At 45.3% G+C, this 13,315-nt stretch overlaps 1 protein-coding gene across 1 annotated transcript; it reads left to right on the top strand.

Annotated features, from left to right (window-relative positions):
* Window positions 1-1,141: 1,141 nt before the first annotated feature.
* Window positions 1,142-12,886, top strand: TNFRSF4 (TNF receptor superfamily member 4). The gene is made up of 7 exons (XM_083628957.1): window positions 1,142-1,408; window positions 3,433-3,555; window positions 5,633-5,734; window positions 7,049-7,115; window positions 7,868-8,013; window positions 9,513-9,656; window positions 11,357-12,886. The coding sequence occupies exons 1-7, from the start codon at window positions 1,213-1,215 to the stop codon at window positions 11,428-11,430; spliced, it is 852 nt and encodes a 283-aa protein (XP_083485083.1). The 5' UTR covers window positions 1,142-1,212; the 3' UTR covers window positions 11,431-12,886.
* Window positions 12,887-13,315: the final 429 nt, after the last annotated feature.

The raw sequence follows: 13,315 nt of genomic DNA, 5'->3' as shown, positions 1-13,315 counted from the left end.
TCAAAAGGTCTTCTAATCCGCTCTCTGCAATGCAGGAATCATAGTGAAATAACCCCTGACAGATGGACAATGTGGGCCTTATTTAGAGACCTCCATTGAAGGAGTGTTCGCCATCTTCCCAGGTAGTTATTCTTAATGTTTAGTTGGAATCCCATTTCTTATAATTTGAATCCATTGGTTTGAGCAGCAGAAAACAACCTTGCTCCATATTCAGATAGTTGAATATGGCGGTCATATCTCCTCTTTTTCAGGCTAAGCATGCCCAACTCCCTCAACTGTTCCTCATAAGGCTTGGTTCACAGACCCTTGATCATCTTGGTTGCCCTCCTCTGCACACTTTCCAGCTTAAATTTCTTAAATTGTGGTGCCCAGAACTGAACACAGTACTCCAAGTGGGGGTCTGACCGAGGCAGAACATAGTGATACTATTATTTCCCTTTGTCTGGACACTATACATCTGTTGATGAAGCCGAGAACTGGGCTAGCTTCCCCGCCGCCCCCCACTGCATCACATTGGTGACTCATGCTAAGTTTGTGGTCTACTAAGACCACTAGATGGGACACGGGTGGCGCTGTGGGTTAAACCACAGAGCCTAGGACTTGCCGATCAGAAGGTCAGCGGTTTGAATCCCTGCAACGGGGTGAGCTCCCATTGCTTGGTCCCTGCTCCTGCCAACCTAGCAGTTCGAAAGCACGTCAAAGTGCAAGTAGATAAATAGGTACCACTCCAGTGGGAAGGTAAACAGCGTTTCCGTTCGCTGCTCTGGTTCGCCAGAAGCGGCTTAGTCATGCTGGCCACATGACCCGGAAGCTGTACGCCAGCTCCCTTGGCCAATAAAGCGAGATGAGCGCCGCAACCCCAGAGTCAGTCACGACTGGACCTAATGGTCAGGGGTCGCTTTACCTTAAGACCACTAGATCCTTTTTGCATGTCCTTGGCTCTGGCTCCCCCTACTGTTGGGCTCCCGACCAGACACAATGCACACCAGGCACCGCTGGTTGAAAACAAACTACAGTAATTTAGTAGTAAGAGAGAAGAAATGCTGATCGCTACAATTTACTCATATAAACGGAACGAGTGTGAGCTGACTCAGAAAGAGGAAATGGATTTTGGTCTCCATTCAGAAAGAAAAACCCAGCAACAAAGGTCTTCTGCTGGGAACTTCCCTCTGGTTCAAGGCTGAAATTTGCCAGTCAGCCTCCAGAGTCTGCATGCTTTTCTCTTCCTGTTCTGCTTCGATGAAGACAGCAACTGGCACAGCCACGCTGAAGCTGGCCATGAACTACAGCCTGGGACTCGCTCTGCTCTTGATCTTCATTTTGCCCATGCAAACCGTGGGGGGCTTAAAGTGTGCCGAGAACGAATACCCGCTTTGGAACTCAAAGTGTTGCAGGAAATGTCCAGCAGGTAACTTAACGCTGAAGGTAGGGTGTCAGGTGGTTGGCAAAGTCAGGTGGATGCTATTGGACCCCAACTCTCTCGCATCAACCCCCAACCAGTTTGGCCCAACGGATGGGGAAGATGGGTTGGGCGGTCCAACATCATCCAGGGATGTCTGGCATTTGGGGGAGCCATACGGACTAGAATGTTAGTTAGCAAAAAGGTCTCCGAAACACAACAGGGGCAGGTAATCTGTGACTCCCCAGATGTTGGGCTGCAACGTTCATCAGCCGCCAGCCAGCTTGGTTCAAGGCAACACCTGGTGGACCACAGATTCTCCAGTTGAGGTTAAATGGCAAAGTGTGTGTGTGTGTGTGTGTGTGTGTGAGAGAGAGAGAGAGAGAGAGAGAGAGAGAGAGAGAGAGAGAGAGAGAGAGGAAGGTTGCTTTCAGACTTGTTTATTGAGCATCCATCCTGATTTGTTTGTGGGGAGATTAGACCTGACTTTGGTCCTCTGGCCACCCATGCCTCACTCAGGGGATTCGCACCGCATCTGTGGATTTGTGGTTGAAGGAGGAGGTGACACACCCGTCACGTAAAATACAGTGGTACCTCGGGTTACATACACTTCAGGTTACATACGCTACAGGTTACAGACTCTGCTAACCCAGAAATAGTGCTTCAGGTTAAGAACTTTGCTTCAGGATGAGAACAGGAATCGTGCTCCGGCGGCGCGGCAGCAGCAGCAAGAGGCCCCATTAGCTAAAGTGGTGCTTCAGGTTAAGAACAGTTTCAGGTTAAGAACGGACCTCCGGAACGAATTCAGTACTTAACCCGAGGTACCACTGTATCCCCATTGGTTTTTTTAACTGTGTTGTTATTGCTTCTTTCATTTCTCTTCTTGCATTACGATCAGAAGTCTATTGGAATTCAAGTTGCAATACAATCAGATTCAACATCTAAGAGATATATTTGATGCAGCAAAAATATAATGAGGAACGATACAGCGTCTAGCACAGTGCACTGCAATTGGTGCAGAAGGAGAAGGGAGTGGTACAGCAAGACCTGTAGCCATTTTTCCATGGGTGGGCAGTAGTGGTGAGAGCTGGGGAAGCCCTGGATTAGACAATGTCAGGTATTTACTGATCAATTCCTTCTGAGTTGTTTGTGGGGTGGTTAGATGTTACGTCAAGCAGATCTTTATCCCATGCCTTTCATGTGTTTCCCCATTAGTTTCCTCATGGCAAAACCTCTGAACCTTTTATCGGAGGGGGGTGGGTTGCAGAAAGAAGGTTTGGTGCATAAGAGCGCCAACTATGCAACCTTGATTTGCCTGCATGTGCTTAAATCCAAAAATAGTGATAATCTGGATTGCAGGGAATGGGAGGGAAAACCCTATAATGGAACGGGATTTTGTTACTCATTTATTTATTGCAATGCACTCTTTGTGAGGCTGCAGTGGAAGAAGACTGAGAAACTTTGATTGGTCCAAAATTCAGCAGCCAGATTTCTGGTTAGCTTTCTGTATAGATAACCCCTGTTTTAAAACGGCTTTAGTGGCTGCCATTTCATTTCTGGGCCCAATTCAAGGTGCTCACATTGGTGTTTAACGCCCTCCGTGGCCCAGGCCCCGAATAACTGAAAGACCATTTCCTTCCCTGCAGACCCTCTGGGTTTCTGAGTTGGTCTGAGGGGGACCCTCTTGGTAGTTCCTCCATCCTTAGAGGTTCAGTGAGGGTAGCAGCCCAGGACAGGGCCTTCTCTGTGGTGGCCCCTAAGTTGTGAAACTCCCTCCTCATGGAGGTGCACCTGGTGTCTTCACCACACAGCTTCCACTAAATGCTGAAGACACACCTCTTCACCCTGGCTTTTGAGGTGTATAGTATATTTTTCAGGCCCACTTTTTGTGATTCCACGTTGTTCCAGACTGTTTGGGTGAAAATACAAGAATCCTAAATATCCAGCTACATTTGAAACGTTTGGGGATTGTTTCATCATTGTGTGTCCCTGCCCTTTGCCCCTTTTTCTCAGCACCCCTTTTTTCTGTTTAGGAAAAGAGTTGGCAAAACGTTGCACGGTGTCTACCGACTCAACCTGTGAGCCATGCGACCATGGCTACTACAATGAGGGCTACACTGAATCGAGGTGCAAGCGTTGCACAACCTGCTCCAAAGGTGAGGTCCTGTTCACAACCACACACACACACACACACAAATGTGCCTCAGAATACGTGGGAAAATAAGCATGACTGGGAATGGGAGAAAATGAAATTGACAGATCTGTTGCCCCAGAAGAGACAGTAAGGCAGACACCAAGCCAGACTGAACTTCAGATTATGATTGTTATGATTATGATTATTATTAATGTATGAGTTTGGGGTGCTAAGATAATAATAATAATAATAATAATAATAATAATAATAATAATAATAATAATAATATAATTTATTATTTATACCCCGCCAATCTGGCTAAGTTTCCCCAGCCACTCTGGGCGGCTCCCAATCAAGTGTTTAAAACAGTACAGCGTTAAATATTAAAAACTTCCCTGAACAGGGCTGCCTCCAGATGTCTTTTAAAGATAAGATAGCTACTTATTTCCTTCACATCTGAAGGGAAGGCATTCCACAGGGTGGGCGCCACTACCAAGAAGGCCCTCTGTCTGGTTCCCTGTAACCTTACTTCTCACAATGAGGGAACTGCCAGAAGGCCCTCAGCGCTGGATCTCAGTGTAGGTGCTAGACCCCACTAATCCCAGCAAGCATTAGAATTTAATCAAGGTGTCTAATTCTTGGAATAGCCAGGCTAGCCTCCTGGTGAAGCTTGGTGTGAGATGGCAAATCCCTCCCTCAAGGGCAGAGTTTGGAGTTGAAAGGGGCAGTGGCATGACTTAGAAATAAAGCAGCAAACTGGAGAGAGAGTCAGAGAAATGTCTGAGAGCAATGTCTGATTTCTGTTTGAATCCAAGGCTGCGGCTTTGGAAGAAACAAGACCCTTTTGGGGTGTTAATGCTGTGAACCCTTCCACTGCAGGCTCAGCTTGTAAATAAACCATAGATCATAAAGACACCGCAGTCTCCGCTGTGCCTCATTCCAAAGGGAAACACGAACCTTGGGATATCGCCCTGCTCAGAGGGGTGGAATACAGCACATTATTATTTAGACTGGTGGTTTTCTTTCAAAGAGTGGTGGATATCTTCAACAAACATACCATTATGATGTTTGAGGCAGCTTTACTTGGACATAATAACAGCAGACACCGGGGAGGTAAAGGGGTAAAGGGGACCCCTGACCATTAGGTCCAGTCGTGGCCGACTCTGGGGATGCGGCGCTCATCTTGCTTTATTGGCCGAGGGAGCCGGTGTACAGCTTCCGGGTCACGTGGCCAGCATGACTAAGCTGCTTCTGGCGAACCAGAGCAGCGCACGGAAACGCCGTTTACCTTCCCGCCGGAGTGGTACCTATTTATCTACTTGCACTTTCACATGCTTTTGAACTGCTAGGTTGGCAGGAGCTGGGACCAAGCAACAGGAGTTCACCCCATTGTGGGGATTCGAACCGCGACCTTCTGATCAGCAAGTCCTAGGCTCTGTGGTTTAACCCACAGTGCCACCTGCGTCCCTATACACCGGGGAACCCCCCCCCCACAAAAGGCCTGTAAATTACACAGGCTTTTATAGGGCATTCCCGGACCTTAGCTTTACATGTGCATAGAAATTAGGTTAAGTTCTCAGAGGCAAAGCATGCCTGCATTATCAGAGCTGGACGCCTGATTCGGCGGGAAGAAAAAGGTGCCTACTTTCTGTCAGACCATCTCAAGGCTGAGTCCTTCCTACACAAACATTCTTGACACGTCCTTAAGACACTCTGAGTAAGGAGGTTTTCTGAACAATATCCTCTCACATACTCATGTGCACCTCTCATCACATGTAGTCTATCTATCCCTGCATATACTATAATTCCCACTACATCTTCCAGGACCGGAATGGAGATTCAGAATGAGCCCTCCAGACTCCTAATGGGACCTTCTCTGCAAGTGCCTTATGCTCTGTCTGCTCTCAGCATAGGCTCTCAGCCAAATCCTGATCCCTGGGACCTCTTTTCTGCTGCCACTGATCTATGGCATCTTTCCCCCCAAATCTGCTTTCCACCAGATCAGGCCAGTGGTTTATCGCCTACAGGAGTGGGGATCAACCTTCTTTTCAGCTAGCACACCTTCTTCCATCTTCATTTTTTTCTTTTTTCTTCTGCAGACAAGGGACTCCAGGAGAAGGAGTCATGCAAAACAACCTCCAACACAGTCTGCACCTGCCTCCCAGGCCATTTTCCAGCCAGTGGAAATTTTGGCGAAAAGAGTAAGTACTGAGTTTTCCGAAGTCCAAGGCCGGTGGTGGCCTGTCTAAATATATTGCTAGTGGAAGCCACTTCTTGACTGTTCCTAGCCAAAGTAGGAAGTGACCTTGCCCAGCACGAATCCAGCCTGCTCCAGTATTGCCTTATTTCTTAGGGATTTATTGCAGATATTAATACCGCACAGTTTGAAGCGACTGGATGCATAAGAACTGACTCCTTTCAGGAGAAATTATTCTCCAGACCCATAAAGATATGATTCAAAGTTTTACTGGCAGAACTTTCTTTGCAACAGAATTAAAACATCAAATGTACATAAAAAATGTCTTGTGACACGCTCAGCATCTTACAAAATATGAAATAATTTCAACAGACCTAGAAGCAGAGGTCTGTCTCTTCCCACAGCATCCATTTCTAGCCTGGAGCTGTTTTCTCTCTCTCAGTCAGAGAGGGTCTTTTACATGTTCTTACTTCACAGAGCCTTGAGACAAAGGACACTAAGGCAACTCCCCACAAAATGGAGATTTGCAACCCAATACCTTCATCGCATGATCTAAGGTTACAACACTTACACGTTAGCTACCAAAGAACATCAGTTAGTTAGTTAGTTAATAATCAACTCAGCAAGAGCTCAGAGTGCGCTTCTGGGCTTTCATAATGGGGGATAATCCCCACTTTAAACCTTTTCACCAATACACATTTAGGCATTCTAATTTCAGTGTCAGTTATTAAACTATTATAATTAACAGGACTATCCACAGTTACCTTTCCTTTGCACTTTGCAAGCATGAGCCAAGCACTTGTTTGTTTGCTTGCTTGCTTGTTTCTTTGCTTGCTTGCTTGTGCAGTTTTCCCCACAAAAACCTGCACTTTACAGCTGAATGGGAAGAAGAAGAGTTTGGATTTGATATCCCGCTTTATCACTACCTGAAGGAGTCTCAAAGCAGCTAACATTCTCCTTTCCCTTCCTCCCCTACAACAAACACTCTGTGAGGTGAGTGGGGCTGAGAGACTTCAGAGAAGCGAGACTAGTCCAAGGTCACCCACCAGCTGCATGTGGAGGAGCAGAGACGCGAACCCGGTTCACCAGATTACGAGTCTACCGCTCTTAACCACAATACCACACTGGAAATCCATGGAATCCATGGAAAACCTGAATTGCTTGTTTGTTGTGATTCAGCTTTAAAGAGCAGGTTTTTGCAGTGATAGCTCTGGAGCTTTAAAGTGTGGCCCTGTGTCTGCAAAGTGCAGGGCAAAATTAAGTGTGGACAAGCCGTTAGTTCGCTTTTTAAAAACTGTTTTGTTTCTTATCATTTCAGTCTGTAAACCCTGTCCCAGTGGGCAGTTTCTCAAAAGAGGGGATGTGAAATGTCAGTCTTGGCCAGAGTAAGTATTGTCCAGCAAAAGATAATGTTTAAGGGCAGCTGATGTTGGTGGGGTCAACAGAATTGGGATAGATAGATGATAGACAGATACTCAGATTTACATTTATTTATTACATTTCTGTACATTTTCTTATAAGGAATTCTCCTCTCTCCATTTTACCCTCACAACAACCTGGTGAGGTAGGTTAGGCTGAGAGACAGTGACTGGCCAAAGGTCACAACCATTTTATTTTATAAAACAAAACATATACTTGTTAATGGCAAAATAGGCTTCACATGTATAAAAGCTCATTGCACAAACTTTAATACATAAACCTCCATAATTAAAACATATATCAATAATAATAATAATAATTTTGTAGTCATAATTTTGTTTAAAACTGTTCTAATATTGTGTTTTAATACTAATGTCATGTTTCACTTGTTGTAATTGTTTAATTGCTGTAGTCCTAAACATACACATCCTCAGGTATTAAAAGTAGTAAGGCTTAGCGCCTTAGGTCGGGTACCAAGACAATCCAATGAAGGCATTAAAATATAAGCATTTAAAAACGTAATTGAGAAATCCCATTAAAACAAAATATAGAAAATTAAACTGGAGACTTGGGGTCATGAGATTAAGGGAACACCTGTGCAAATGGGCGCATCTTTGAAAACCGGCAGAATGCCAATACAGATGGGGCCTGAATTATCCTAAAAATATTGAAATGTTCTTCTTCTTTTCTGCTCGCAACTTTCCTCTGTGGATCCAAGAGTGACGACTGTCACACGTCAGCCTAGTTCAGAATGGGGGCATGGTGTGTCAACTACGGACCCCACATTTACTCGCGCTGTTTCGTCCACTCATGTGAAAGTGATGGATCCAGGAGTATCCGGAGCGTTAGGACCCGAGAGCCGGAGTAAGGGGGAGAAATGCCGATTCTTCTGCTAATTTCTCTTGTTCCGTTGCTTTCAATTGGGGGGTCACCAACATGGTGCCTGTAGGTGCAATGGTGCCCTTAAGGTCTTTTCCTGGTGCTCACAAAGACTCTGAGCCCCACCCCCCTGAAAATGATGCAGAGCTGAAGGAGGAAGTTGGAAATGCAACACTCTTCCCCACTTCCTTTTTCAGCTCTATGTGCTTTTCAAGGCTCAGGTTAGCCCTGCTGGCTCCACCAATCACCCAACTCATTTTTCCAAAGGATTTGTGTGTGTTTACCCACTTTCTGTCTCTTGGGTGAAGGGAGAAGTGACCAGAGGAGCTGCTCAAAAGTCAAAATGTACTCCCCAACCAAAAAATGTTGGCACCTCCTGCTTCTATTTTTCCATGGGCTCACTCTGGCCTGTACTTCATTCTTTCTCAATCCTGTTTTAAAGCAGATAATCTACACATATTCTGCAAAATATACGTTTTTAAAAACTTAGCCCAAAATGACTTAATAGATGCAGCAATTCCAAAACATGTAGGGCCCAGACTATGGGTTATAGCCAATGCTACCCTACTCAGAGTAGACCCATTGAAATTAATAAATCTTAGTTAGCCATGAGTGGCATTGAGCACCTGCCCTGAAATTATCAGACCCACTGAAGTTAATGGATATAACTTAGGGTCATTCATATTAATGTGTCTCAGTATCCATGATTAGGACGCGGGTGGCGCTGTGGGTTAAGCCACAGAGCTAGGACTTGCCGATCAGAAGGTCGGCGGTTCGAATCCCCACAACGGGGTGAGCTCCCGTTGCTCGGTCCCTGCTCCTGCCAACCTAGCAGTTCGAAAGCACGTCAAAGTGCAAGTAGATAAATAGGTACCGCTCCAGCGGGAAGGTAAACGGTGTTTCCGTGCGCTGCTCTAGTTTGCCAGAAGCGGCTTAGTCATGCTGGCCACATGACCCGGAAGCTGTACGCCGGCTCCCACGGCCAATAAAGCGAGATGAGCGCCGCAACCCCAGAATCGGCCACGACTGGACCTAATGGTCAGGGGTCCCTTTATCCATGATTACCAGCAATCCATGATTTATCCATGATTACCAGCAATCCTATCCATGATTACCAGCAAGTAATCCCCATTGAACTAAATGGGGCTTGCTGCTGAGTCGAGAAGCATAAGGTTGTACTTAGGGGCACTTTGCGCCCATTGAAACCATAGAATGGTAAGAGTTGGAAGGGGCACAAAGGGACATCTAGCCCAACCCCCCGCAACAGGACTTAAGTCATGATTCCAAACTGAATTTGGAATCTAGTTCCCTTTTTCCAATCATCCACACCTTTTTTCTTTTTTAATGGAAAATTTGGAACGTCTCTGAGCCACTCTGAGGTGGCATTTGGAGAGTTAACTCCTAGCTTAATAGCTGATTCAATGAGCCCTTAAAATCTCCCCCTGGACAGCTTTAATGTTTGACCTCTCTCCTCTGTCTTTTAGTGTTGGTACTGATCATCTCCATCACTGTAGTGCTGCTTCTTGCAGTGGGAGGGGTGGCCTATTTTCTAATTTGGGGAAAATCCAAAAGGAAAAAGGTGGAGGTCAAGGCAAGGACTGAGGCACTGTCAAGAATGCTTCAGGAAGGTATGTCCAGAGCGAGAACGAATGACACAAAATCAAACAGCAGTATTTGTTTGTTTGCTTGTTTGTTTGTTTGTTTATGTATTGCATTTGTAATAAACAAAAATCTGCCCTTATTCCCTTATGTGGAACACAAGAGCCCTTATAGAGTCCTTTGTAGGTTCTCCATTGGTCGGAGAAAATAACCAGAGAATATTGAGAAGCAAAGCAGCTAGTAAGCCTGATCTTTATTGAACTGTTGCAACAGGGTGCTCCCCTCACAAGCAGGAAAGGAGGAGGACCCCAAAACAAGGCCCTTATATAGACATTTTAAATTGCCTGCCCCGGAGTCCAAGACCACCCCCCAGATACATCATACCTACATCACAGAAAGGGCGGTCTACAACAGAAATCTGAGTGTGTTGTTTATCTCCTGTCTGGCAGGTTACCTGTTAATGGTCACTTGATTGGATACCCTGGGGAGCCTGGCCAATCTTTTGTAATGACAAATACTGAGCCAGGTCACAGGCTCACCCTATTCATACACAGACATACCCTTAAGACAGGATTTGTGAACGAAAAGACAATGGGGAGGCTTTTCCATTTTCCTTCAACCTTGCAGAGAAATATTTGAGGTCAATTTGGGAGGGACAAAATGGTTTCAGGACTTTTTCTGTGGGGTTTCAGACATGTGGTTTATATATGCAGTTATGAACATTTATTATATATATAGCCTTAAATTTTTCATTTCACATTTATATCCCACCTTTGTCTCCAAGGAGCTCAAGGTGGAAATGCATAGTTCTCTCTTCTGCTTCCATTTAACCCCACCACAAACAACAACCCTGTGAGGAAGGGTAGACTGAGAGGCAGTGACTGGCCCAAAGTCACACCCAATGAGCTGTGGGGCTGAGTGGTTTAACTACTAAACCACACTGGCTATGAGCTTTCTGAAACAATATGCAAACTGAAACACAGCTAGCCTTCAAAACTCCTACGGAGAGCTGCAATTCCAGGAGTAGTTTAACCGTCAACTCCTATCCTCCCAGGGAACTCTGGGAATTTCAGCTCTTTGAGGGGAGTAGCAGGTCTCCTAACAACAACCAGCACCTTTAACCAAATTTCAACTCCCATAATTCTTTGGGGGCAGCCATGACAGTTTGAAGTGGTATCGCAGCACTTAAAGTGAATGTGGCTTCAGTGAAGCTTCCCAAACCTGATGTCCTTCAGAAACTGTGGGACTATAACTCCTGTCGCCCAGTTGGAGCTTTTGGAAACCAGAACTCAACAATTTATAGACGACCACCTGTTCTTTGGCTCTGATCTGGATCAGAAAGTCCATGTTCTAAGATGACCACCTCCAGTTTTAGAAACAGGATATGCTTTCTGTGCACAGGTTGTTCCTCACACCTTATCCATACCCTGATTTAAGCTGGACATCCCGGAATTACAGAAGTCATTCTTGGCTTCTGATTGGATCCTGGAATGTCCCGGTTTTTTTTGGTTTGGCGCTCTGGCACGAGTGAGCTGGCTTGTGCCAGTGCACCAGAACAAAAGGGGTTCGGTTTTTGGTCTCGCGCTCTAACACTGGTCAACTAGTTCCTGCGAGAGCTCGGGACCAAAAAACCCGAAGCATCCCAATTTGGATCACCCAGATATTGAAGCTTATGCTTACCTGTCTTCTCCACCTTCACCTTTGCAATTCCCTCCTCCTCATCTTTCAGACGGAAGAAGCAGTTACCGAATTCCCATCCAGGAGGAGCAAGTCGACAGCAAATCAACCTTTGTGCAAAACTAACCTGATGAAGAAGAAAAATTCGCAACTTTAACCTCTGAGCCAGAAGTCATGGACTTCAAGATTCCCCTCCCTTTCTCCCCGGATTTGACCCCTGGTCATTCTTCCTCCCCCCCACACACCTACTTAACATCCCTTTTTTGTTTTATTTATACTTTAAAGCCATGTTTCTCAACCTGGTGGGCATATGAAGATCTTGGGTGTGTTTGTTTCAACAGCAACAAAAAAGTAAATCTACGTAAATAAGAAAAATCAAAAGTCACAAAATTCCAATCCATTTGAAAATTCAAAAGAACGAATTAGGGCAGCCAGGTTTGAAAGGAGTGTGGTGGGATCTTTTATTTTAGCTACAAGTGGCTATTAAAAAAATAAAACTGAGAAACACTGCCTTAAAGCAATATTTGAGAATGCCTGATATTGCTGGACTACAACTCCCATTGTCCCTGACCATTGGCCATGCTTGCTGGGGCTGATGGGAGTTAGAGTCCCAGCAACATGATTCTTCACCTCAGCCCTATAGATCTGTGTTGGCATCAATGCCTTAAGTTACATTAATGTGATAACAATGCATTGTTAACGTTCTACCAACTTGCCCATTGGTAGATCTAGTAATCTCCCTATTTTAAAACAAATTCATATCTGGAGGACAACCCCTTCCACCAGCCCCAAGGGATTCCTTCCACATTGGAAAGGTGAGCTTGGCGGCATTAGGGATGTTTAGTTACCTGTATCAGGTTGAACTAAGCGTTGATCCCTTTAGTAATAATAGTTCAAAAACCATCAGTAGCTTACACTTGGGGTCGACCCATTGAAACCATTGGGAGCCAGGTTAGTCTAGAACTCAGGAATAGATTCAAGACAGCCAAAAAGAAGTACACAGCGTAATAGACTGTGGAACTCTCTCCCACAAGAGCCAGTGGTGGCTTTAAAAGAGAGGAAATCCAATGGGGAGCACGCCTTTGATGGCTACCAGCCAAAATGGCTATGTTCTTCCTCTGCTGTGAGAACAGGATCCTGTCCCAGAAGGTTCTTCTTATGTTCTTTGCCATCACTATTAACTTTAATGGGTCTACTCTGAGTAGGACTAGCATTGGCTATGGCTGTGCAGGCACATAGACCCATGTTTTCCTATCTGCTTCCAGTGTGAGCTCAGGGGGGGGGGGTTATATCCAACTTTTAAGTTTCTTACTGCCATTTCAGTCGGCATTTGTAAGTTACCTTAACACCACAGGTCCTGAAAATGTTTATCTGTATTTTATTATTTTATTTTGTACAGCACCTGGTTATTTCAGGTGCTTTATATGCAATAAACACGGCAGTTATTCCACGTTATACCATGTGGAGTTTCGGAGTGTGCATTTGAGGAGAAGCGGCCAACCTTTTTTTTTACTTAATGTTTGGTTGTGGGGTAAAACACTTCAAAGCAACGATTGCCTATGAATTTCTCGCAAGGCGTGTTTCGCTTGACGATTGCCAGTGGCGTAGCGTGGGGGGTGCAGGGGGGGCTGGCCGCACCGGGCGCAACATCTGGGAGTTAGGGTTAGGGGGCGCAAATCCACGGGTTAGGGGGCGCAAATTACTTGCCTTGCCCCGGGTGCTGACAACCCACGCTACGCCACTGACGACTGCTTAAACAGATTGCAGCAAATTTACTGTGTGTTCCTTTCGGAAATATGTTTGGTTCCAGATAGGGAATTTGAAAGACCCAGAGATAAGTAAAATATTTTAGGGGTGTTCTCTTAAACCATCCTTGCAACTAAGTGTACTAAATATATTAGCCTGTAATTTTTTTTTATTAATTTGTTAATATTTTTTTATTTTACCAGCCTGCTGGGACTGTCCAAAGAGGGTGTCAGTGGGGAAAAGGGGGCACTGCCCTACCAAGCTC

The sequence above is a fragment of the Podarcis filfolensis genome, assembly GCF_964270895.1.
Source record: "Podarcis filfolensis genome assembly, chromosome: 8".
NCBI classification, from domain to species: domain Eukaryota; kingdom Metazoa; phylum Chordata; class Lepidosauria; order Squamata; family Lacertidae; genus Podarcis; species Podarcis filfolensis.
This window is presented reverse-complemented; position numbering and strand designations above follow the sequence as displayed.

What these genes read in the sequence shown, in the direction of transcription:
- TNFRSF4 (XM_083628957.1), top strand. Translation starts at nt 1,213, where the DNA reads ATGCTTTTCTCTTCCTGTTCTGCTTCGATGAAGACAGCAACTGGCACA. An exon ending in TGGAAATTTTGGCGAAAAGA is followed by an intron (nt 5,735 to 7,048) that starts GTAAGTACTGAG and finishes TTATCATTTCAG; the next exon opens with TCTGTAAACCCTGTCCCAGT. An exon ending in GTTAGGACCCGAGAGCCGGA is followed by an intron (nt 8,014 to 9,512) that starts GTAAGGGGGAGA and finishes TCTGTCTTTTAG; the next exon opens with TGTTGGTACTGATCATCTCC.